The 22,003-nt window shown below is 46.2% G+C and overlaps 4 protein-coding genes across 4 annotated transcripts; 3 read left to right on the forward strand and 1 right to left on the reverse strand.

Moving 5' to 3' along the window:
• Window positions 1-291: 291 nt before the first annotated feature.
• On the reverse strand, window positions 292-2,573 carry LOC144951604 (protein S100-A1-like). Its single transcript, XM_078881887.1, has 3 exons — window positions 2,543-2,573; window positions 1,524-1,710; window positions 292-510 (listed from the first exon to the last, which is right to left on the reverse strand). Exons 2-3 carry the CDS (start codon window positions 1,662-1,664, stop codon window positions 325-327), a joined length of 327 nt encoding a protein of 108 aa, XP_078738013.1. The 5' UTR covers window positions 1,665-1,710; window positions 2,543-2,573; the 3' UTR covers window positions 292-324.
• A 3,873-nt stretch (window positions 2,574-6,446) lies between these two features.
• On the forward strand, window positions 6,447-7,447 carry LOC144951611 (protein S100-A1-like). Its single transcript, XM_078881895.1, has 2 exons — window positions 6,447-6,615; window positions 7,213-7,447. The coding sequence occupies exons 1-2, from the start codon at window positions 6,475-6,477 to the stop codon at window positions 7,396-7,398; spliced, it is 327 nt and encodes a 108-aa protein (XP_078738021.1). The 5' UTR covers window positions 6,447-6,474; the 3' UTR covers window positions 7,399-7,447.
• Window positions 7,448-11,662: 4,215 nt separating this feature from the next.
• Window positions 11,663-13,143, forward strand: LOC144951600 (protein S100-A1-like). The gene is made up of 3 exons (XM_078881880.1): window positions 11,663-11,682; window positions 12,125-12,311; window positions 12,909-13,143. Exons 2-3 carry the CDS (start codon window positions 12,171-12,173, stop codon window positions 13,092-13,094), a joined length of 327 nt encoding a protein of 108 aa, XP_078738006.1. The 5' UTR covers window positions 11,663-11,682; window positions 12,125-12,170; the 3' UTR covers window positions 13,095-13,143.
• A 4,172-nt stretch (window positions 13,144-17,315) lies between these two features.
• On the forward strand, window positions 17,316-19,072 carry LOC144951608 (protein S100-A1-like). Its single transcript, XM_078881890.1, has 3 exons — window positions 17,316-17,400; window positions 17,838-18,024; window positions 18,883-19,072. Exons 2-3 carry the CDS (start codon window positions 17,884-17,886, stop codon window positions 19,066-19,068), a joined length of 327 nt encoding a protein of 108 aa, XP_078738016.1. The 5' UTR covers window positions 17,316-17,400; window positions 17,838-17,883; the 3' UTR covers window positions 19,069-19,072.
• Window positions 19,073-22,003: the final 2,931 nt, after the last annotated feature.

Raw genomic sequence — 22,003 nt, forward strand, 5'->3', positions numbered from 1 at the left:
ATATTTAGATACGTGCTGTTGATATTGCGCATAGATCTTGTCAACGCAATCACGTATACAATAGGGCACCCTATCCTACGTCGAATAGATTTGGTCAACTTGATTCGGCATTCCAGTTATGAAACCACAACCAGGGAAACGGATTTCTGGGATTTCATATCGCCAGACTTATCCTGGTAGCCGCCAATTGTGGACATTGCAAAGGACAGTGCATGCGTAACCACTGCAGAACTTTCTATAACCAAAGTACCAAGTCACAAGCACGCCACGTTTATGCGATCAAATGTTTATTTCACAGTATCCGTATCATTTCAAACAGCCGCGTTACACTTTGAATGCGGTCAGCGCGTGGCTCCTGCCATGCCGCTCGTGGTGCGCTCGGAAGTTGGGGTGGCAGCAGAATTTCAAGGCCGCGATGGTGATCACGAACTCGAGGAAGTCGACGTGCCCATCTTTGTCATCGCCAAGGTCCCTCAGGATGCGGCTCACCACGAACCCATCCACGGGATTCTGAATGGAATCACGACAGCAAGAGTTACGAGAAAACAATGAACCGAGGTAACAGACTGGCAAAGACAGAACCATGGGCGAAATCTACAGCAAAAAAATCAAATCGCACATCCGGTTTAATTTCAAATGCCAATGCAGATCATTTCATTGAAAGTTGATTAACGGTGCGCAGCCAATATATTGCATATTCTCGGATAAACATGTGCATATTCTTCTGCGTGTTGATTAAACGGCCCAAGCAAAGCCATAAAATTTTAACCCGTAAAAACAAAGTTTTTCACTACAAATCCTTTATATGCGTGGCGGCTCGAGTCCGCTCGTCCTCTGGCTTGAGATGGCTGCCACCTATGGTTCAGATGATTGTCTGCCACCATTAAGCAATTGGTAATTAAATATTTAAAAAACATTTCCCTAAACAGTGTAGAATTTTGGAAAAATTTTCACGAAAATAAATTGTCACGCACAACGAGTCTGTGTGCAAAATGTCAGCTCGATTGGATCACGGGAAGTGGGTTAAAAAACGACCGTAAGATTTGCACGGTCCTAAGCAAGCACGCAAACTTAATATAAATGATTTAAAAAGGGGGTACTGCATTCTCGTTAAACATGGTGCATTGCAATTTAGACAACATTAAGCCACCTGGTTCAGATAGGCCCATAGTGATGCCACCACTTTTACCCCTCTCAGACCTTAACCAGGCAGACTTACAATTATAGCTATCGCCTGATGAAGCCGACTGCAAGCGACAGCAAAAAACTAATTTTAAATGTTTTGAGTTTGCGCTCCATAACATGTGTGCTGTAGAAATTGTCACGTTTTGGTTACGGCACAAACATTACTAATTGTCCGTGTAAGATTGAAACGATAGATACACATTTACGCAATCAAACTTATAACTTTATGCAGAACGGAGATTCGAAGATACAAGGTCAAAAAGATGAAACCGGAGACTCAAGATATGACGATTAACAGAGGGACTCGTCCATGCGAATATCAAAAGCCACGTCCTCACCTGGATCAGACTCTTGCCCTTATCCCCCTTGAGGAAGCTCCTGAACTTTTCCTTCTTCAGACAATCTTTGACAGCGTTGTCGTGGGCGAGCTCATGGAAGGTGGCCAGGAGCTTCAGGGTGGCTGCATGGAGGTCACTCATCTTGGCAGAAGAGATGCACGTGGTCGAGTCGGTACGAAAGAGGAATCTGCAGAGGACAGAGCGAGACGGACGTCACTCCCGTGAAGATGATTAAACACGGCAACCACAAAACCACCAATTTGTCCCGTATGGCCTGACCCTCAGCCAGGGAACTGTTCTCGCCGAACCCAGATAAAACCCACGCGTTGTAGAGATCCCCACTCCACAAAGCATCTTCCCCCAACAGCAGCAGCGGTAGCCGCACGCAGAAACCTGAAGGCGACGTCTGCAACTTCAATAACAACGGAAGCTGCCCACGTCGCAGTCTTCAAATCATGCACACGGCACCTCACTCTACACACCACAATGTGACGAACCGCAAAACGACTGAACATCTCGATTTAAAGCTTTCGTGACTGCAGGGATTCATCTTCTTGGTTCTTTCGGTAAAGTCACGTAGAATGACATAATAAAAATAAAACAATAAAATAATTCTCACGACGTTTCGGCCACAACGCAAGCAGCCGTCCTCAGGTGGAGATCAGGTCTGTCGAGTAGACAGTCTGAAATGTCATTTCATTGTCCGTGTAATGTCATTTCAGACTCCGTCTTCTCGACAGACCTGCTCTCCATCGAAACGTCGTGAGAATTATTTTATTAGGTTTTATTTGTATTATTTTATTATTTCCATTCTACGTGACTTTACCGAAAGAACCAAGAAGAAGACCGAACATCAGCACGTAGCACCACCCAGCTTTGTTCCAAACACAATTTGTTGGGTCTAAACCCTCAGCCAGCGCTGCGCACTGCTCTCATCGAACCCAAGTAAACCCCACGCGTTGCACAGAGATCCCCCACAGCACAAGGCGTCTTCCCCAACACAGCGGCGGCACAGAGACCTGCAAGCGACGTCTGCAACTTGAACAACTGCTGCTGCTGCCCCCGTCGCGGCTTTTATAAAGCGCGTCCAGTGACGTCACCACTCACACCTGCTCGCTCTCATTGTGCGATCGAGTGATGAGTTTATTTGATTTGGTCCCGTTTAGCCAGTTTTAATTTACAAGGAAAGTCCATGATGCGTGAGCACAGCAGCAGCAGCAACAACGTCAACAGATAATTAACTTGGAGGCGCGTGCCACGCGGCCCCGCCATTGTTATCAAGCAGACGCTTGATGGAGAGAGGAGTGGAGGAGTTTGCACGAAGACGAATTCAGTTTAAATCAATCTACGTCGTCACTCGCAGCCAAGACCACGGCCTCTGCAGTAGGCCTCGGCAAGGTAAGGTAATTGTACCCTTTTTACCGGGTAAAAGAGTAAAGATAAAGGGTAAATGTGTCGACATGCCAAGGGGTAAGGGTCAAGGGTAGGGTAAAAGGTAGGCTCGTTGCTTTTTACCTTTTACCTTACCTGCTAAAGGGTAAAAGGTAGGGTAGAGTGATTGTATTGTGGTAAGGTAAAAGGTAGGGTAAATGTAGGCTCGTTGCTTTTTACACTTTTACCTTACCTTGCCGAGGCTTACTTCTGCAGTGACTAAAATTACAATTAAATGAGATGCCCCCGTTTTCACTTCAGAATTTGATTGAGACTGAAGTATGCACGTGGGCCTGCCGTGGTGTCATGGTTTGCTCACTGGATGTGTAATGCTGCAGAGGTCTTCGGTTTGATCTCCCAAGTTCAAGTTCACTTATTAGGTATAGCCCTGTGAGCCATTCGGCACTTGAATCGGGTGCAACCGCAACAAACAAAAAACAAAAACATGAACAAGAAAACATCTTAAAGTGACTAAGTGCAAACAGAAAATCCAAGAAAAGAGAGAAAAATATTGCAGAAAAAGCACCGTACACCAACACTGTGCAAAAATCCCAGTGGGATGCAAGTCAAACAACAACAACAACCACAAGACAACTTAGATTAAGGCCATCAGTCTAACTCCGTACTACAACAAACAGACATGGCCAAACCAAAAAACGTTTCGAAAATCACCAAAATAAAGCCATAAAAGCAATGAAACAGTAATCATAGGAACTGTGACCGAATTTTCACAATAAACGACATAAACAACATGTACTACCAAACTCTGCAGCCATAGCTGCCATAGCTGCAGAGTTTGATGAATGAATTCCCACTCAGCATTGTAACGATGCACACCATCCAGTATTTGATCACTTTGTTTTGCCAGCGGTGGCTTGACCAGGTCGTTACAAGGCTGCATCTTTACCTTACACCTTCTGCATGTCAGACCAGGGAATATGAACTGAGATTATTAAAACTTATAATTTAAGACAATGTGGATTGCGTCAAACACAATGCCCATAATATAACCCGATTATATTAAAGAAAAATATTAAACACCAATGATGTTACTAATAGGGGTTTTCCCCTCTTTTCTGGCAACAAAACTGACACCTTTTGCAAGGAATCATGCTTACATTAACCACAATACTTGCAGTCAAATGCAAACAAAAAACAATACTCTGATCATTTATGCATTGTCTTTGAAACTGATTGGTCCACACCAGAGAAAGCTGTCCCTAGAGCCTAGTCTCATATGGTGTTCGACCAGATGACGCCAAAAGGCGCACAGTTCATAGACAACGCACTACCAGAGTAATGAGAGCTCGGGGTGAGCAGCCACATCATGGGACCTCTCTTGCCAGTACCAAAACATACTAATAGGATTTTTCCGGCAACAAAACTGACACCTTTTGCAAGGAATCATGCTTACATTAACCACAAAACTTGCAGTCAAATGCGTTATAAAAAAAACCTCTTGCCAAGCAACGAGCAATCCGGGACATCTCCTCATTCTCAGCCACACGGGGGCGACACGAGCCTTGACTCTAGATTTGAAGCTTTCGTGACTGCAAGGATTCACATTCTTAGGTTTTTTCGGTAAAGTCACGTAGGTAAAAAATTAAAATTATTAAAAGTAAAATAAAAATTAAATAAAAATCACGACGTTTCGGAGGCAACACAAGCCTCCGTCATGTGTTGCCTCCGAAACGTCGTGATTTTTATTCTATTTTTATTTTACTTTTTTAAATTTTAAAATAAAAATCACGACGTTTCGGAGGCAACACAAGCCTCCGTCTTGTGTTGCGTCGTGATTTTTATTTTATTTTTATTTTTTTAATTTTTATTTTTTTACGTACGTGACTTTACTGAAAAAAACCTAAGAATACGAGTCTTGACGCCCGTGACGGAATCCGAGCGCCTGATGGGAAACGCGTACACCTAGGGGGGAGGGGGGTCAGACATTTGTGACGATGTGTGACGAGGGGGGGGGGGGTGTTTGAGAAATGTGACGTCACATCAAAATGCGCAACTTTTAATAAATATAGACAACACGTTCTACTTAATTAAATATACTTTTTAATAAATGTTTCTTCTACAACATTAGAATGCAGCGGCACATTAAATACGCACTACAATGACAATATTTTAAAGTGATTTGAAGCCTGTTTTTTTTTTTGGGGGGGGGGCAGAGCTTTGTGACGTCATATTTGAGGGGGGGGGTCTGACTTTTTGTGACGCCGTGTGACGATGGGCGGGGGGGGTAAAAAATCGTCAAAAATCGTGTGACGTCATTTATGGACGGCCCCAAACTGCACCAATCACGATTAAACTGCGCTCAATGAAGAGTGTGAGTCGTTCAAAAATGATCAGTTTGAATAATCTCAGGTCATATTCCCCGCTCTGAGACACAGGAGGTGTTAGCAACAATATACATGCTTGTAATTACTTGGTCAAAGCTACTGCTGGAAAATAGTGGTTCAGCCACTGCTGGCGAAACATGCTGATAAAATACCTGTGATGCACATCTTTGCAATGCTGGGTGGGCAGTGGTTCAATTGCCGCTCGAGTTCAAACAGAAGGCCTCTGCATTAGACATCCAGTAAGAAAACCATGATACAACGGCAGACCCACGTACATGGGGACATATCAGTCAAATCCTGAAGTGAAAACGCGGGCATCTCATTTACGTACAATTATCACAGCAGGGGGTTGTGGTGTCGGCTGCCAGTGACCATGTAGATTTAATTCAATTCGTCCCCCTGCAAACTCCTCCACTCCCTCCATCAAGAGCCCACTTGATGACAATGCTGGGGCCGCTTGGCACGCGCCTCCCAGTGAATTGCCTGTGGATGTTGTTGCCGCAGTGCTCAGACTTCCCTTGTAAAATAGCCGGGAAACTGGATGAACGGGACCAATCAAAGAGATAATCACTCGATCGCACAATGAGAGCGAGCGGGTGTGAGTGGTGACGTCACTGGAAGGCGCTTCATAAAAGCCGCGACGGGGGCAGCAGTCGTTGTTGAAGTTGCAGACGTCGCTTGCAGGTCTCTGTGCCGCCGCTGTGTTGGGGAAGACGCCTTGTGCTGTGGGGATCTCTGTGCAACGCGTGGGGTTTACCTGGGCTCAATGAGAGCTGTGCACAGCGCTGGATGAGTTTTAGACCCAACAAAAATTGTGTTTGTTGTACTCAAATTTTTAAATGATGTTGATTCACTCAACACCGGTGGGCTAATGTAGTGAACTGTTTGTCCTTTGTAAATGTGGTACTTTTTACTGTGTGGCTGTGTCGGGTGGTGGAGGGTTACGACACATTTATAAATAACGCGATCTAGCCCAAAAACCTTTTGTTATGAAATTGTGTTTGGCACAAAGCTGGGGGTGCTACGTGGTGTTCGGTCCTTTTGCGATTCGTAACATTGTGGTGTGGAGAGGTGAGGTGCCGTGTGCATGATTTTGAAGACCGTCTCGTTGGTTGTGGTGTCCTCGCAGATTCTTCTTTTGTACCGACTCGACCGCGTGCATCTCCTCTGCCAAGATGAGCGAACTCCATGCAGCCACGCTGAAGCTCCTGTCCACCTTCAATGAGCTCGCCCGCGACAACGCCGTAAAAGATTGTCTAAAGAAGGAAAAGTTTAGGAGCTTCCTGAAGGGGGATGAGGGCAAGAGTCTGATCCAGGTGAGACGTGGTTTTGATATTCGTCTGGACCAGTCCCAATGCTCATGATCCCATTTTGAGTCTCCGGTTTTGTTTTTTGAGCTTGTGTTTTTTAACGTCCGTGTTCTGCATAATAAAGGTTTCTGGATTGGACCGCGCAAATATAAATGCCCGTTAAACTCGACACGGCCAAATTGGTGAGGGTGGTTATGTAAAGCGTGCCGATCGGTTGCTACTTTAGCACACCGGTGTGAAGAGCTGGCAACATGTATTTGTAGAGTACGACGTTTCGCTGGTTTCTAAAATCGCATTTGAGGCGCCAGCCATAATTGTGGCAAGTGGCGTTTTGGCCTTGTAGAGATGGTTTCTGATGGGGCCTAATCCGGGGCGAATACCCGTTAAGGGATTAATGTCGCCTTAAAGGCTCGAATGGATCTTGTTTAATTCTGAGACTGCAGTACATATTGTTGTGGTTGGCTTTGTTAATCAACATGATAGAATTGCCTGCATTAGCATGTAATTAAACCGTGTCTCACTTGATTGCTAGAGGCTTCACCCGTTCTGCAGTCGGTCCAGTTCCAGGCTTGTCTAACTCTTGCTGTTGTGATTCCGTTTCAGAATCCCGTGGATGGGTTCGTGGTGAGCCGCATCCTGAGGGACCTTGGCGATGACAAAGATGGGCACGTCGACTTCCTCGAGTTCGTGATCACCATCGCGGCCTTGAAATTCTGCTGCCACCCCAACTTCCGAGCGCACCACGAGCGGCATGGCAGGACCCACGCGCTGACCGCATTCAAAGAGTAACGCGGCTGTTTGAATGAATCAGATACTATTAAATAAACATTTGATCGCATCAACGTGCCGTGCGTGTGACTTGGTACTCTGGTTATAGAAAGTTCTGCAGTGGTTTCTCGTGCACGGTCCTTTACAATGTCCATGATGGGTGGCTACCAGGCTAAGTCTGGTGATCAGGAATCCGTTTCCCTGGTTGTGTTTTCCATAACTGGAAGGATTAATACAATTAACCAGATCTATTCGACGTAGGATAGGGTGCACGAATTTAATACGTGAATGCTTTAACAAGATCTATGCGCAATATCAACAGCACGTATCTAAATATGACCAAGATATTTATCTGCTTTTTACAACCTCCAAATATTACTCTAATCGTAAAAGCTCTGTTCCTACGACTGGCATCATAACTGCAATTAACGTGTGCTCTGGAAGGTGGCTCGAGGGCTGGTTTCCAACCAAATTTGGACCGTTCTGAGTCTCAAATAGGAGGGGGGGTTGAAATGAGATCGGTTGCACATTTTTTTTTCAGGGTTTCAGCACGTTCATTTGAAATAAACGTTGTGCATATTAGACTTTTCACAATTTCTCCCAAGACCCCAGAAAGCCCGGTGTTCTGCATGTTTGCCTCTAACATGCCAAGTGTAAAGGTTGTGGAAGCGACTTCTGGAATCTGGTCTTTATTTGTCATTAATTACAACTCCTTCACGCCGCTGATGGACAGCGTGAGAGGGATAGAGATGCGCGCAGCCACGTGGCAGCCTGGACCCCCGCTCTGGCGTGGCCTCTTCCCTCCGTTCGTTCCAGTTCTGGCCACGTGTTCGTCTCCACCCCTATTTACTACCCGGGTCACGTGGAACCCTTCCACCAATCCTGGTTAGCCTCTGAAATCTTCCAGACTCCATCGTAGGCTCCTGGGGCCACGCCCCTGACTCGTCTCCCCATTGGCTGTGGCTAAAGCCAGCAGAACCAATCCTCTATTTACAGCTGTCACCTTTCCATTACGTCAGGGCTACGCCCCTAGACTTCCCCCCCCATTGGCTATTGACCAGGACCGGCAGAGCCAATCATCGTGACGAGTTGTGATCCGTCAGCGACCCGGATATATTCTCACATTGCACAAGTATGCAATCCAGGGAATGGTTGGCCACGTGTGAATTATGTTTATAGATGACCTCTGAGATGTTGGTGCATGTCCTTGTCTTGCAGTATTGTGGGAATGTGACTAAAGGGTTTGTCTGCTTTGTTCATACCGAATCCCTTTCATCCCGCAGGACTGAACTTCACCTGAACTTGAATGTTTAAATTGAGCGATAGTTTCATCTGACGCCTACTGAAACGGTGTACATAACACGCCGTCTCAATTGTAATGCAAGGCCTAAAAATAAACAAATTTAATCTATTTGAAAAAAAACTTATAATGAAGAAAACTAGTAACTAAAGGTAATTCTAACACTTGAAAGTGATCTTGAGAGCTGCTCACCCTGTTGAAATAGCGGTTGGGCCAAGGAATGCATCAAGTATAATTTACTCATGACGGTTCAATTGAAATAATTACAACAGTTGTGATGTGCAAGCAATATTCCATTATTGTACTTGTAAATACAATTGAGTTTGGTTAGACTTTATTAAGAATGAAACCAATGTATACTTAATAATATTTAAAAAATAGAAAACACCAATCTATATAAAGACCTTAATCTGTCTCGCAAACCTCTAGGGTACTTCCTGACATGGTAGAAATCTGAATTTTGTTACATATAGGTAGCTTTTAAGATAATTGGAAACATCTGAAAATACGAGATTTTTCATTTTAAGGCCCCCAAATCTCGATTTGAAGTGCTATAAAACATGTTTGTGCGTGCCATACAGAAACTTTAAAATATAATAGTGGGTTTTTTTTTTCAGAGCGTTAAATAACAAGTATAAAAGGGAGAACCATTTTCCTATCTTTGATTGTTTTTGAGATACTTCAGATTTAAGTGGTTTTGAACGAAAAAAATACACATTTTATGATGTTCAAATCTTATTAATAAAAAAGCCGTAAACGATATGAGCTTTCCCTCTGTAATAAGTTAATTCATTTTTGAGTAGTTAGTGTCTGATCGTAGATAAAAATTGTCAAAAAATAATTTGAGGTTAATTATTATACTCTGATCCTTTGGGTAAAGTCACGTAGATAGAAACAAGTATAACCCGTAAAAACAAAGTTTTTCACTATAAATCCTTTATATGCGTGGCGGCTAGAGTCCTCTCGTCCTCTGGCTTGAGATGGCTGCACCTATGGGTCAGATGATTGCATTGCACCATTAAGCAATTGGTAATTAAATATAATATTTTTGTCCTAAAAAGTGTAAAATTTTGGAATTTTTTTTTCACGAACATTAATTGTCACGCACAACGAGTCTGTGTGGAAAATGTCAGCTCGATTGGATCACGGGAAGTGGGTTAAAAAACGACCGAAAGATTTGCACGGTCGTAAGCAAGCAAGCGAACTTAATATAAAGGATTTAAAAATAAGGGAGACACGCCGTTTCGGTCATAACACAAGCGTCCGTCATGAGGTTAATTATTATATTTATTGAAAACCTTTTCCTAGCAAAGGCAGGCTTTATGAACTCGTGATATAAAACCTTGCCAAGCTGAATATTAATCGGGGCTCTGTTCTTTTCTCAGCCACGCGGGGGCAACCCGAGTCTTGCCGCAAGTGACGGCATCCCAGTGCCGAATGGGAAACGCGTGCTTTGGGGCCGTCCATAATTGACGTCACGCACCTAGGGGGGGGGTCAGACATTTGTGACGATGTGTGACGAGTGGGGGGGTTAAGAAATGTAACGTCAAATCGAAATGCGCAACTTTAAATAAATATAGACAACACGTTCTACTTGATTAAATATACTATTAAGTAAATGTTTTCTACTACAACATCAAAGTGCAGCGCCACATTAAATATGCACTACAATGACAATAGTTTAAAGCGATTTGAAGCATGTTATATTTTTTTGGGGGGGCCAGAGCTTTGTGACGTCATATTTGAGGGGGGGGTCGGACTTTTTGTGACGTCATTTATGGACGGCCCCTAACTCCACCAATCACGATCACGCTGCCCTCAATTATGGTCGTTCGTAGTTCTAATGAGGGCACGTTGTTCTCATCGTTGAACACAGTTTGACGCAGTCCGCATTGTCATCAAACACATTCCTGCGGAGGGAGCTGGTAGGAACGTTGGGTTGCTCGGTCAATGGCCAGGGTCAACGGCGGCGTGGTGTATTCCGCAAATATGCCCGACTGTGAGGGCGGGCACAAGCCGGCGTGAGTAGGTTAAACGTTGAGCTTTATAAGGGCACCACGGGGTGACCAGCCCCTCCCCACCCAGCCACACCCCTCCCACCCCCCACCCAGCCCCACCCTCCCCTTCCCACCCAGCCCTTCCCTCCCCACCCAGCCCCTCCCCACCCTCCCCACCCAGCCCCACCCTCCCCACCCAACCCCTCCCCACCCTCCCTCCCCACCCAGCCCCTCCCCACCCTCCCCTCCCCACCCAGCCCCTCCCCACCCTCCCCTCCCCACCCAGCCCCTCCCCACCCTCCCCACCCAGCCCTTCCCCACCCTCCCCTCCCCACCCAGCCCCACCCCCCCCACCCTCCCCACCCAGCCCCACCCCCCCCACCCTCCCCACCCAGCCCCACCCCACCCAGCTCCTCCCCACCCAGCCCTTCCCCACCCAGCCCCTCCCCACACAGCCTTTCCCCACCCTCCTCTCCCCACCCTGCCCCACCCTCCCCTCTCCACCGAGCCCCTCCCTCCCCACCCAGCCCCTACCTGCACGACGGACGGACGGACACAATAATCTCCTGTGGGCTGGTGTAACCAGGAGGTTCCTACCAGTATATGTACATATCAGTGAAATCCTGACAGTGAAAACGCGGGCATCTCATTTACGTACAATTATCACAGCAGGGGGTTGTGGTGTCGGCTGCGAGTGACCGTGTAGATTTAGTTTAATTCGTCCCCGTGCAAACTCCTCCACTCCCTCCATCAAGAGCCCGCTTGATGACAATGCTGGGGCCGCTTGGCACGCGCCTCCCAGTGAATTGCCTGTGGATGTTGCCGCAGTGCTCAGACTTTCCTTGTAAATTAGCCGGGAAACTGGATGAACGGGACCAATCAAAGAGATAATCACTCGATCGCACAATGAGAGCGAGCGGGTGTGAGTGGTGACGTCACTGGAAGGCGCTTCATAAAAGCCGCGACGGGGGCAGCAGTCGTTGTTGAAGTTGCAGACGTCGCTTGCAGGTCTCTGTGCCGCCGCTGTGTTGGGGAAGACGCCTTGTGCTGTGGGGATCTCTGTGCAACGCGTGGGGTTTACCTGGGCTCAATGAGAGCTGTGCACAGCGCTGGATGAGTTTTAGACCCAACAAAAATTGTGTTTGTTGTACTCAAATTTTTAAATGATGTTGATTCACTCAACACCGGTGGGCTAATGTAGTGAACTGTTTGTCCTTTGTAAATGTGGTACTTTTTACTGTGTGGCTGTGTCGGGTGGTGGAGGGTTACGACACATTTATAAATAACGCGATCTAGCCCAAAAACCTTTTGTTATGAAATTGTGTTTGGCACAAAGCTGGGGGTGCTACGTGGTGTTCGGTCGTTTTGCGATTCGTAACATTGTGGTGTGGAGAGGTGAGGTGCCGTGTGCATGATTTTGAAGAACGTCTCGTTGGTTGTGTCCTCGCAGATTCTTCTTTCGTACCGACTCGACCGCGTGCATCTCCTCTGCCAAGATGAGCGAACTCCATGCAGCCACGCTGAAGCTCCTGTCCACCTTCAATGAGCTCGCCCGCGACAACGCCGTCAAAGATTGTCTGAAGAAGGAAAAGTTTAGGAGCTTCCTGAAGGGGGTTGAGGGCAAGAGTCTGATCCAGGTGAGACGTGGTTTTGATATTCGTCTGGACCAGTCCCAATGCTCATGATCCCATTTTGAGTCTCCGGTTTTGTTTTTTGAGCTTGTGTTTTTTAACGTCCGTGTTCTGCATAATAAAGGTTTCTGGATTGGACCGCGCAAATATAAATGCCCGTTAAACTCGACACGGCCAAATTGGTGAGGGTGATTATGTAAAGCGTGCCGATCGGTTGCTACTTTAGCACACCGGTGTGAAGAGCTGGCAACATGTATTTGTAGAGTACGACGTTTCGCTGGTTTCTAAAATTGCATTTGAGGCGCCAGCCATAATTGTGGCAAGTGGCGTTTTGGCCTTGTAGAGATGGTTTCTGATGGGGCCTAATCCGGGGCGAATACCCGTTAAGGGATTAATGTCGCCTTAAAGGCTCGAATGGATCTTGTTTAGTTCTGAGACTGCAGTACATATTGTTGTGGTTGGCTTTGTTAATCAACATGATAGAATTGCCTGCATTAGCATGTTATTAAACCGTGTCTCACTTGATTGCTAGAGGCTTCACCCGTTCTGCAGTCGGTCCAGTTCCAGGCTTGTCTAACTCTTGCTGTTGTGATTCCGTTTCAGAATCCCGTGGATGGGTTCGTGGTGAGCCGCATCCTGAGGGACCTTGGCGATGACAAAGATGGGCACGTCGACTTCCTCGAGTTCGTGATCACCATCGCGGCCTTGAAATTCTGCTGCCACCCCAACTTCCGAGCGCACCACGAGCGGCATGGCAGGACCCACGCGCTGACCGCATTCAAAGAGTAACGCGGCTGTTTGAATGAATCAGATACTATTAAATAAACATTTGATCGCATCAACGTGCCGTGCGTGTGACTTGGTACTCTGGTTATAGAAAGTTCTGCAGTGGTTTCTCGTGCACGGTCCTTTACAATGTCCATGATGGGTGGCTACCAGGCTAAGTCTGGTGATCAGGAATCCGTTTCCCTGGTTGTGTTTTCCATAACTGGAAGGATTAATACAATTAACCAGATCTATTCGACGTAGGATAGGGTGCACGAATGTAATACGTGAATGCTTTAACAAGATCTATGCGCAATATCAACAGCACGTATCTAAATATGACCAAGATATTTATCTGCTTTGTACAACCTCCAAATATTACTCTAATCGTAAAAGCTCCGTTCCTACGACTGGCATCATAACTGCAACTAACGTGTGCTCTGGAAGGTGGCTCGAGGGCTGGTTTCCAACCAAATTTGGACCGTTCTGAGTCTCAAATAGGAGGGGGGGTTGAAATGAGATCGGTTGCACATTTTTTTTCAGGGTTTCAGCACGTTCATTTGAAATAAACGTTGTGCATATTAGACTTCGCAATTTCTCCCAAGACCCCAGAAAGCCCGGTGTTCTGCATGTTTGCCTCTAACATGCCAAGTGTAAAGGTTGTGGAAGCGACTTCTGGAATCTGGTCTTTATTTGTCATTCATTACAACTCCTTCACGCCGCTGATGGACAGCGTGAGAGGGATAGAGATGCGCGCAGCCACGTGGCAGCCTGGACCCCCGCTCTGGCGTGGCCTCTTCCCTCCGTTCGTTCCAGTTCTGGCCACGTGTTCGTCTCCACCCCTATTTACTACCCGGGTCACGTGGAACCTTTCCACCAATCCTGGTTAGCCTCTGAAATCTTCCAGACTCCATCGTAGGCTCCTGGGGACACGCCCCTGACTCGTCTCCCCATTGGCTGTGGCTAAAGCCAGCAGAACCAATCCTCTATTTACAGCTGTCACCTTTCCATTACGTCAGGGCTACGCCCCTAGACTTCCCCCCCATTGGCTATTGACCAGGACCGGCAGAGCCAATCATCGTGACGAGTTGTGATCCGTCAGCGACCCGGATATATTCTCACATTGCACAAGTATGCAATCCAGGGAATGGTTGGCCACGTGTGAATTTGTTTATACATGACCTCTGAGATGTTGGTGCATGTCCTTGTCTTGCAGTATTGTGGGAATGTGACTAAAGGGTTTGTCTGCTTTGTTCATACCGAATTCCTTTCATCCCGCAGGACTGAACTTCACCTGAACTTGAATGTTTAAATTGAGTGATAGTTTCATCTGACGCCTACTGAAACGGTGTACATAACACGCCGTCTCAATTGTAATGCAAGGCCTAAAAATAAACAAATTTAATCTATTTGAAAAAAAAACTTATAATGAAGAAAACTAGTAACTAAAGGTAATTCTAACACTTGAAAGTGATCTTGAGAGCTGCTCACCCTGTTGAAATAGCGGTTGGGCCAAGGAATGCATCAAGTATAATTTACTCATGACGGTTCAATTGAAATAATTACAACAGTTGTGATGTGCAAGCAATATTCCATTATTGTACTTGTAAATACAATTGAGTTTGGTTAGACTTTATTAAGAATGAAACCAATGTATACTTAATAATATTTAAAAAATAGAAAACACCAATCTATATAAAGACCTTAATCTGTCTCGCAAACCTCTAGGGTACTTCCCGACATGGTAGAAATCTGAATTTTGTTACATATAAGATAATTGGAAACATCTGAAAATACGAGATTTTTCATTTTAAGGCCCCCAAATCTCGATTTGAAGTGCTATAAAACATGTTTGTGCGTGCCATACAGAAACTTTAAAATATAATAGTGGGTTTTTTTTGTTTCAGAGCGTTAAATAACAAGTATAAAAGGGAGAACCTTTTTCCTATCTTTGATTGTGAGATACTTCAGATTTAAGTGGTTTTGAACGAAAAAAATACATTTTATGATGTTCAAATCTTATTATTAAAAAAGCCGTAAACGATATGAGCTTTCCCTCCGTAATAAGTTAATTCATTTTTGAGTAGTTAGCGTCTGATCGTAGATAAAAATTGTCAAAAAATAATTTGAGGTTAATTATTATACTCTGATCCTTTGGGTAAAGTCACGTAGATAGAAACAAGTATAACCCGTAAAAACAAAGTTTTTCACTATAAATCCTTTAGATGCGTGGCGGCTAGAGTCCTCTCGTCCTCTGGCTTGAGATGGCTGCCACCTATGGGTCAGATGATTGCATTGCACCATTAAGCAATTGGTAATTAAATATAATATTTTTGTCCTAAAAAGTGTAAAATTTTGGAATTTTTTTTTCACGAACATTAATTGTCACGCACAACGAGTCTGTGTGGAAAATGTCAGCTCGATTGGATCACGGGAAGTGGGTTAAAAAACGACCGAAAGATTTGCACGGTCGTAAGCAAGCAAGCGAACTTAATATAAAGGATTTAAAAATAAGGGAGACACGCCGTTTCGGTCGCAACACAAGAGTCCGTCATCAGGTTAATTATTATATTTATTGAAAACATTTTCCTAGCAAAGGCAGGCTTTATGAACTCGTGATATAAAACCTTTTGCCAAGCTAAATATTAATCGGGGCTCTGTTCTTTTCTCAGCCACGCGGGGGCAACCCGAGTCTTGCCGCAAGTGACGGCATCCCAGTGCCGAATGGGAAACGCGTGCTTTGGGGCCGTCCATAATTGACGTCACGCACCTAGGGGGGGGGGGGGTCAGACATTTGTGACGATGTGTGACGAGGGGGGGGGGGTTGAGAAATGTAACGTCAAATCGAAATGCGCAACTTTAAATAAATATAGACAACACGTTCTACTTGATTAAATATACTATTAAGTAAATGTTTTCTACTACAACATCAAAGTGCAGCGCCACATTAAATACGCACTACAATGACAATAGTTTAAAGCGATTTGAAGCATGTTATATATTTTTTGGGGGGGCCAGAGCTTTGTGACGTCATATTTGAGGGGGGGTCTGACTTTTTGTGACGTCATTTATGGACGGCCCCTAACTCCACCAATCACGATCACGCTGCCCTCAATTATGGTCGTTCGTAGTTCTAACGAGGGCACGTAGTTCTCATCGTTGAACACAGTTTGACGCAGTCCGCATTGTCATCAAACACATTCCAGTGGAGGGAGCTGGTAGGAACGTTGTGTTGCTCGGTCAATGGCCAGGGTCAACGGCGGCGTGGTGTATTCCGCAAATATGCCCGACTGTGAGGGCGGGCACAAGCCGGCGTGAGTAGGTTAAACGTTGAGTTTTATAAGGGCACCACGGGGTGACCAGCCCCTCCCCACCCAGCCCCACCCCTCCCACCCCCCACCCAGCCCCACCCTCCCCACCCAGCCGCACCCCACCCTCCCCTTCCCACCCAGCCCTTCCCTCCCCACCCAGCCCCTCCCCACCCTCCCCACCCAGCCCCACCCTCCCCACCCAACCCCTCCCCACCCTCCCCTCCCCACCCAGCCCCTCCCCACCCTCCCCTCCCCACCCAGCCCCTGCCCACCCTCCCCTCCCCACCCAGCCCCTCCCCACCCTCCCCACCCAGCCCCTCCCCACCCTCCCCTCCCCACCCAGCCCCACCCCCCCCACCCTCCCCACCCAGCCCCACCCCCCCCACCCTCCCCACCCAGCCCCACCCCACCCAGCTCCTCCCCACCCAGCCCTTCCCCACCCAGCCCCTCCCCACACAGCCTTTCCCCACCCTCCTCTCCCCACCCTGCCCCACCCCACCCTCCCCTCTCCACCGAGCCCCTCCCTCCCCACCCAGCCCCTCCCTACACGACGGACGGACGGACACAATAATCTCCTGTGGGCTGGTGTAACCAGGAGGTTCCTACCAGTATATGTACATATCAGTGAAATCCTGACAGTGAAAACGCGGGCATCTCATTTACGTACAATTATCACAGCAGGGGGTTGTGGTGTCGGCTGCGAGTGACCGTGTAGATTTAGTTTAATTCGTCCCCGTGCAAACTCCTCCACTCCCTCCATCAAGAGCCCGCTTGATGACAATGCTGGGGCCGCTTGGCACGCGCCTCCCAGTGAATTGCCTGTGGATGTTGTTGCCGCAGTGCTCAGACTTTCCTTGTAAATTAGCCAGGAAACTGGATGAACGGGACCAATCAAAGAGATACTCACTCAATCGCACAATGAGAGCGAGCAGGTGTGTGGTGACGTCACTGGACGCGCTTCATAAAAGCCGCGACGGGGGGGCACCAGTCGTTGTTCAAGTTGCAGACGTCGCTTTCAGGTCTCTGCGCCGCCGCTGTGTTGGGGAAGACGCCTTATGCTGTGGGGATCGCTGTGCGACGCGTGGGGTTTACCTGGGCTCGATGAGAGCTGTGCACAGCGCTGGCTGAGTTTTAGACTCAACAAATTGTGTTTGTTGTACTCAAATTTTAAATGATGTTGATTCACTCAAAACACCGGTGGGCTAAAGTAGTGAACTGTTTGTCCTTTGTAAACGTGACACTTTTTACTGTTTGGCTGTGTCGGGTGGTGGAGGGTTACGACACATTTATAAATAACGCGATCTAGCCCAAAAACCGTTATTATGAAATTGTGTTTGGAACAAAGCTGGGGGGTGCTACGTGATGTTCGCTCGTTTTGCTATTCCTAACATTGGTGCGTAGAGTGGGGTGCCGTGTGAGTGATTTGAAGACCGTCTCGTTTGTCGTGTCCTCGCAGATTCCTCTTGCGTACCGACTCGACCGCGTGCATCTCCTCTGCCAAGATGAGTGACCTCCATGCAGCCACGCTGAAGCTCCTGTCCACCTTCAATGAGCTCGCCCGCGACAACGCTGTCAAAGATTGTCTGAAGAAGGAAAAGTTCAGGAGCTTCCTGAAGGGGGATAAGGGCAAGAGTCTGATCCAGGTGAGACGCATATTTGATTTTCACATAGACGAATCCATCCATTTATCATCCCATTTTTATTTATTTGGGATCGTACCTTTCCAATCTCCCTTTTCTGACCATGTCCGCATACAGTCCACTGCTCCAAATGAGGGTGTTTCTCACACTCGTTTGGTTTACACAAATGTTGCCATTATTGGCAGTGTGAGGTTAACCTGGGCGCATACAAGGTGGGTTAAAAGCGTGTCGTAGAACCGTTGGCATTCCTGCCTGAGTCATCTCCTTATGGCCTATAACGCCGGCTGTTCATGCAGTCGCCTCCCAGCTGATATCATGCCTTGCTTCAAGGTCGAGCACATTATCATCTCGACCCATTTAGGTAACACTGTTTTTGGAGGAAAGGTGTGTCCAAGCATACTCGTGGCACATACTCATTATCTTTGCACACTACATCGATGTGTATCCAATGTTCATAGCCTCCGGTTTCGGCAGGCATGTGGTGCAACTTCGGACCGTTTTCAGTGATGTTGTTTGAGTTTCATGCTAAATTTGCATCCCCTCCTGGCCAATATTGCATCTTCCACACAAAGATAATCCTGTCCTACTCTGTAGTTTTGGGTAATTCACCTGTGCCAAATCCCGTGCTTTAATCTCCCGTGCACTTTTTTTATCCGCCATTTGCCTGAAGCATGCGTTTGTAGATGCTGCGAGGTGCATTGCGATACGTTTCTATATGCGCTGGGCTTCTCTGCGTATGCCACCGTTGTGAGCCTCCCTAGCACCAGTTTTACTTGCTAAATATTTTGCCAATGTTCTGCAATCTGTCGCCTAAATCCAGGCGAACTCCTTGTCCCATCTTGCTGTTGTGCTTCCATTCAGAATCCCGTGGATGGGTTCGTGGTGAGCCGCATCCTGCGGGACCTTGGCGATGACAAAGATGGGCAAGTCGACTTCCTCGAGTTCGTGATCACCATCGCGGCCTTGAAATTCTGCTGCCACCCCAACTTCCGAGCGCACCACGAGCGGCATGGCAGGAGCCACGCGCTGACCGCATTCAAAGAGTAACGCGGCTGTTTGAATGATACGGATACTGTGAAATAAACCATATGATCGCATCAACGTTGCGTGCTTGTCATTTGGTACTCTGGTTATAGACAGTTCTGCAGTGGTCTCTATGCACTGCCGATTGCAATGGACAACTACCAATACTGACCATGCCGCGAATATATTAGTTCTTGCTTTCAGTTCTGTGGCTTGGTAACTGAAAAGGAAGCGTACGTTCATACCTCCAATTGGCCCTCCCTTTGCATTTTCGTGGGCTAAATCGTTGAGTTGCAAGTGATATGGGTTTCATTTGACTCGTTTAGCCTATCCTAAACAAACCAATGGTGTGGTATCACGTGATACATCAACTAGCCAAGTTAATTCTAGATTTGACGCTTTCGTGACTGCAAGGATTCTTAGGTTTTTTTTTTCGGTAAAGTCGTGTAGGCAAAAATATATTATAATATAATGGCCAAGTCGGGTCTCCGTACATTAAGGCTGGGGGGGGGGGGGTGGCTAATTGAAAGCAGCTGAACCTTGCCACTGCAGCAATAGCCCTGTAGGTTCTGCTATTCTTGTCATTGCAGTAGCCATGGAAGCAATAGAAACGAATGGATCAGAAGCGATAACAAAGGGAGGGTAGTTTTGAATAAGCAGACTTTATCCAATAGGCTCCAGGGTTGGGTGCTGTGTTTGCCGCCATTGCAGTGCTGTTTGTAAGCTGCTTTGCCTATTGGTGGGCCTGAGGTTTGCCGCCATTGCAGTACTTGTAAAATGACATCAATTAGTGTAAAAAAAAAAAAAAGTATAAAATTTTCACGAACATTAATTGTCACGCACAACGATTCTGTGTGGAAAATGTCAGTTCGATTGGATCACGGGAAGTGGGTTAAAAAACGACCGAAAGATTTGCACGGTTGTAAGCAAGCATGCGAACTTAATATAAAGGATTTAAAATGATATATGTAAATAAAAGTAACAATTTGCTAAACCTTCGCCACTATCTGGACTTATCTTCATAGAAATCAATGCATAGATGTCCGTTTATATGATTGTGGTTATGGGTTGGACTTTATTAATCCACTAGCTGTATTACCTGGCTTCGGGCCGGGACTTGGATCCACCACGCCCGGCCGCCTTTCTCTCCCCAGTGGCGATGTTCACACACCACACCAGTTACTCGTTTGAGGCTGAGTCGACCTAGGGGAGGCCTAGGACCGGTTGAAATAATCGTCATTGGTGGTGGCCGTGAGCGGGAATCGAACTCGGGTCGCCGGGGTTCGTAGCGCTGCGCGCTAACCACCACTACAATGCGTTACGCTTCCACATGCGCGGGTCACGTGACATTTGACATCACAGCTCACTTGCCCTGCAAAAAATATATGCATTATTGAGCCCCCCCCTCCCCCCAAAATGTGTATTTTTATAATTTTTACATGGTGTAGTCTGGAAAGTACCCACATGGCAAATTTCAAGTTTGTTGCATGTCGGGAAGTACGCTAAACATTTGGAACGGACACACTCGCAAATTTCCCTTTTATATATATAGATTGTCAACACCTCGTGTCTGTTGGTAAAATGTTTTTTTTTTAAACCACAATATAACGCCACACATTTCCTGTGAACCTGCAACAGCCACGTTTCTACAACTGTTACCACAACATTGTGTAGGCATAGCCACCACTGCAACCAACATGCTTGTCATGGAAGGTGGTCTGGTGGTGTCTCCCACCAAATAATTGAACATGAACATTGGAACATCCATATTCTTGGCAATTTATGCACGTTAATTTGAAGTTAAAATAAAAAAATAACATGTTAGCTGACGTTACGCACAATTTCCCCACGCCTATGTTTGGTGTTACGCATGCTTCCCTCAAACGTACCAAGCACGAGACAGATCACATGACTTCCGGGACCTGTGACCTTAAAACGGTACAAGTCAACTTCATTCCTTTCATCCTGCAGGGCTGAATGAATCTCACTCAAACCAGTTGTAATTAATATCCACTTATTGATGCATTCCTTGGCTCAACCCTCATTTCAACATGATTAGGGAAGCGCATTTAAAATAATTTGAAGTGTTTGTAATATCTTAAGTCAATATCAAGTTATTTTTAGTGTATTTTTAGGCCTTGCAGTACAAGTCTAAGGAGTGTGGCGTTACATATACAAGTGTTCCAATAAGAGTTACACCATATTAAACTATCGCTCAATAAAGAACAGGTTTAAATTAATGAGGCATTGTTCTACAAGAAAAATGTTAAGTTTGAATGAAGCAGACGTGCATCGTTTTTTGGTCATCCACACAAATGAAGACAAGGCCCCAAAAGCCATTTGATAAAAGAAAAAACCATGTGTCCAGCCATCATGATATATTTACACGACCTAACCCCCCCCCCCCCCCCCCAAAAAAAAAAAACAACCTGTATCATGGATTTTGGTCGCAGAAGCCTTCAGATTTAAACCGTTATGATCTAGATCGCCAACGTCGTACTCAAAGAAAAAAAAAATGTTCCAAACCCATAACTTGCTAGGGAGGTGTTTTTCTTAGTGAGAAACGCAAGGTAATATCCATAACAAATTTGCATGATCTTTTACTTAAAAAAAGGTACCGAAACTAGTATTGCATTTTTTTTGCCAATCTCATTCATAGATCCCATTTCAGATACTTGAAGTGTCCAGATTTGGCGAGGACGCTATCGGGGGTCACCTTCATTAGCACACCTCGATTGTGCCTAGGCAGTAAAACGTTGCGATTACGGCAATTGTGATGGACGTGGGTACATGCTCACAATGGTTGGCGTTAGATTGTGGTAATAAAGAGCCATCGTGGTAATGTTTGTGCACGTGGGTGTATCGTACCTAGGATTAACGCGTCACAACTGTAAAACACTTTCCAGCATGAAACCCACAACTGTAAACCGGGCACGTTCCATATCGCTAGACGACACCT

Source organism: Lampetra fluviatilis, chromosome 63 (assembly GCF_964198595.1).
Source record: "Lampetra fluviatilis chromosome 63, kcLamFluv1.1, whole genome shotgun sequence".
In the NCBI taxonomy this organism is placed as follows: domain Eukaryota; kingdom Metazoa; phylum Chordata; class Hyperoartia; order Petromyzontiformes; family Petromyzontidae; genus Lampetra; species Lampetra fluviatilis.

What these genes read in the sequence shown, in the direction of transcription:
- LOC144951611 (XM_078881895.1), top strand. Translation starts at nt 6,475, where the DNA reads ATGAGCGAACTCCATGCAGCCACGCTGAAGCTCCTGTCCACCTTCAAT. An exon ending in AGGGCAAGAGTCTGATCCAG is followed by an intron (nt 6,616 to 7,212) that starts GTGAGACGTGGT and finishes ATTCCGTTTCAG; the next exon opens with AATCCCGTGGATGGGTTCGT.
- LOC144951604 (XM_078881887.1), bottom strand. Translation starts at nt 1,664, where the DNA reads ATGAGTGACCTCCATGCAGCCACCCTGAAGCTCCTGGCCACCTTCCAT. An exon ending in AGGGCAAGAGTCTGATCCAG is followed by an intron (nt 511 to 1,523) that starts GTGAGGACGTGG and finishes GATTCCATTCAG; the next exon opens with AATCCCGTGGATGGGTTCGT.
- LOC144951600 (XM_078881880.1), top strand. Translation starts at nt 12,171, where the DNA reads ATGAGCGAACTCCATGCAGCCACGCTGAAGCTCCTGTCCACCTTCAAT. An exon ending in AGGGCAAGAGTCTGATCCAG is followed by an intron (nt 12,312 to 12,908) that starts GTGAGACGTGGT and finishes ATTCCGTTTCAG; the next exon opens with AATCCCGTGGATGGGTTCGT.
- LOC144951608 (XM_078881890.1), top strand. Translation starts at nt 17,884, where the DNA reads ATGAGTGACCTCCATGCAGCCACGCTGAAGCTCCTGTCCACCTTCAAT. An exon ending in AGGGCAAGAGTCTGATCCAG is followed by an intron (nt 18,025 to 18,882) that starts GTGAGACGCATA and finishes GCTTCCATTCAG; the next exon opens with AATCCCGTGGATGGGTTCGT.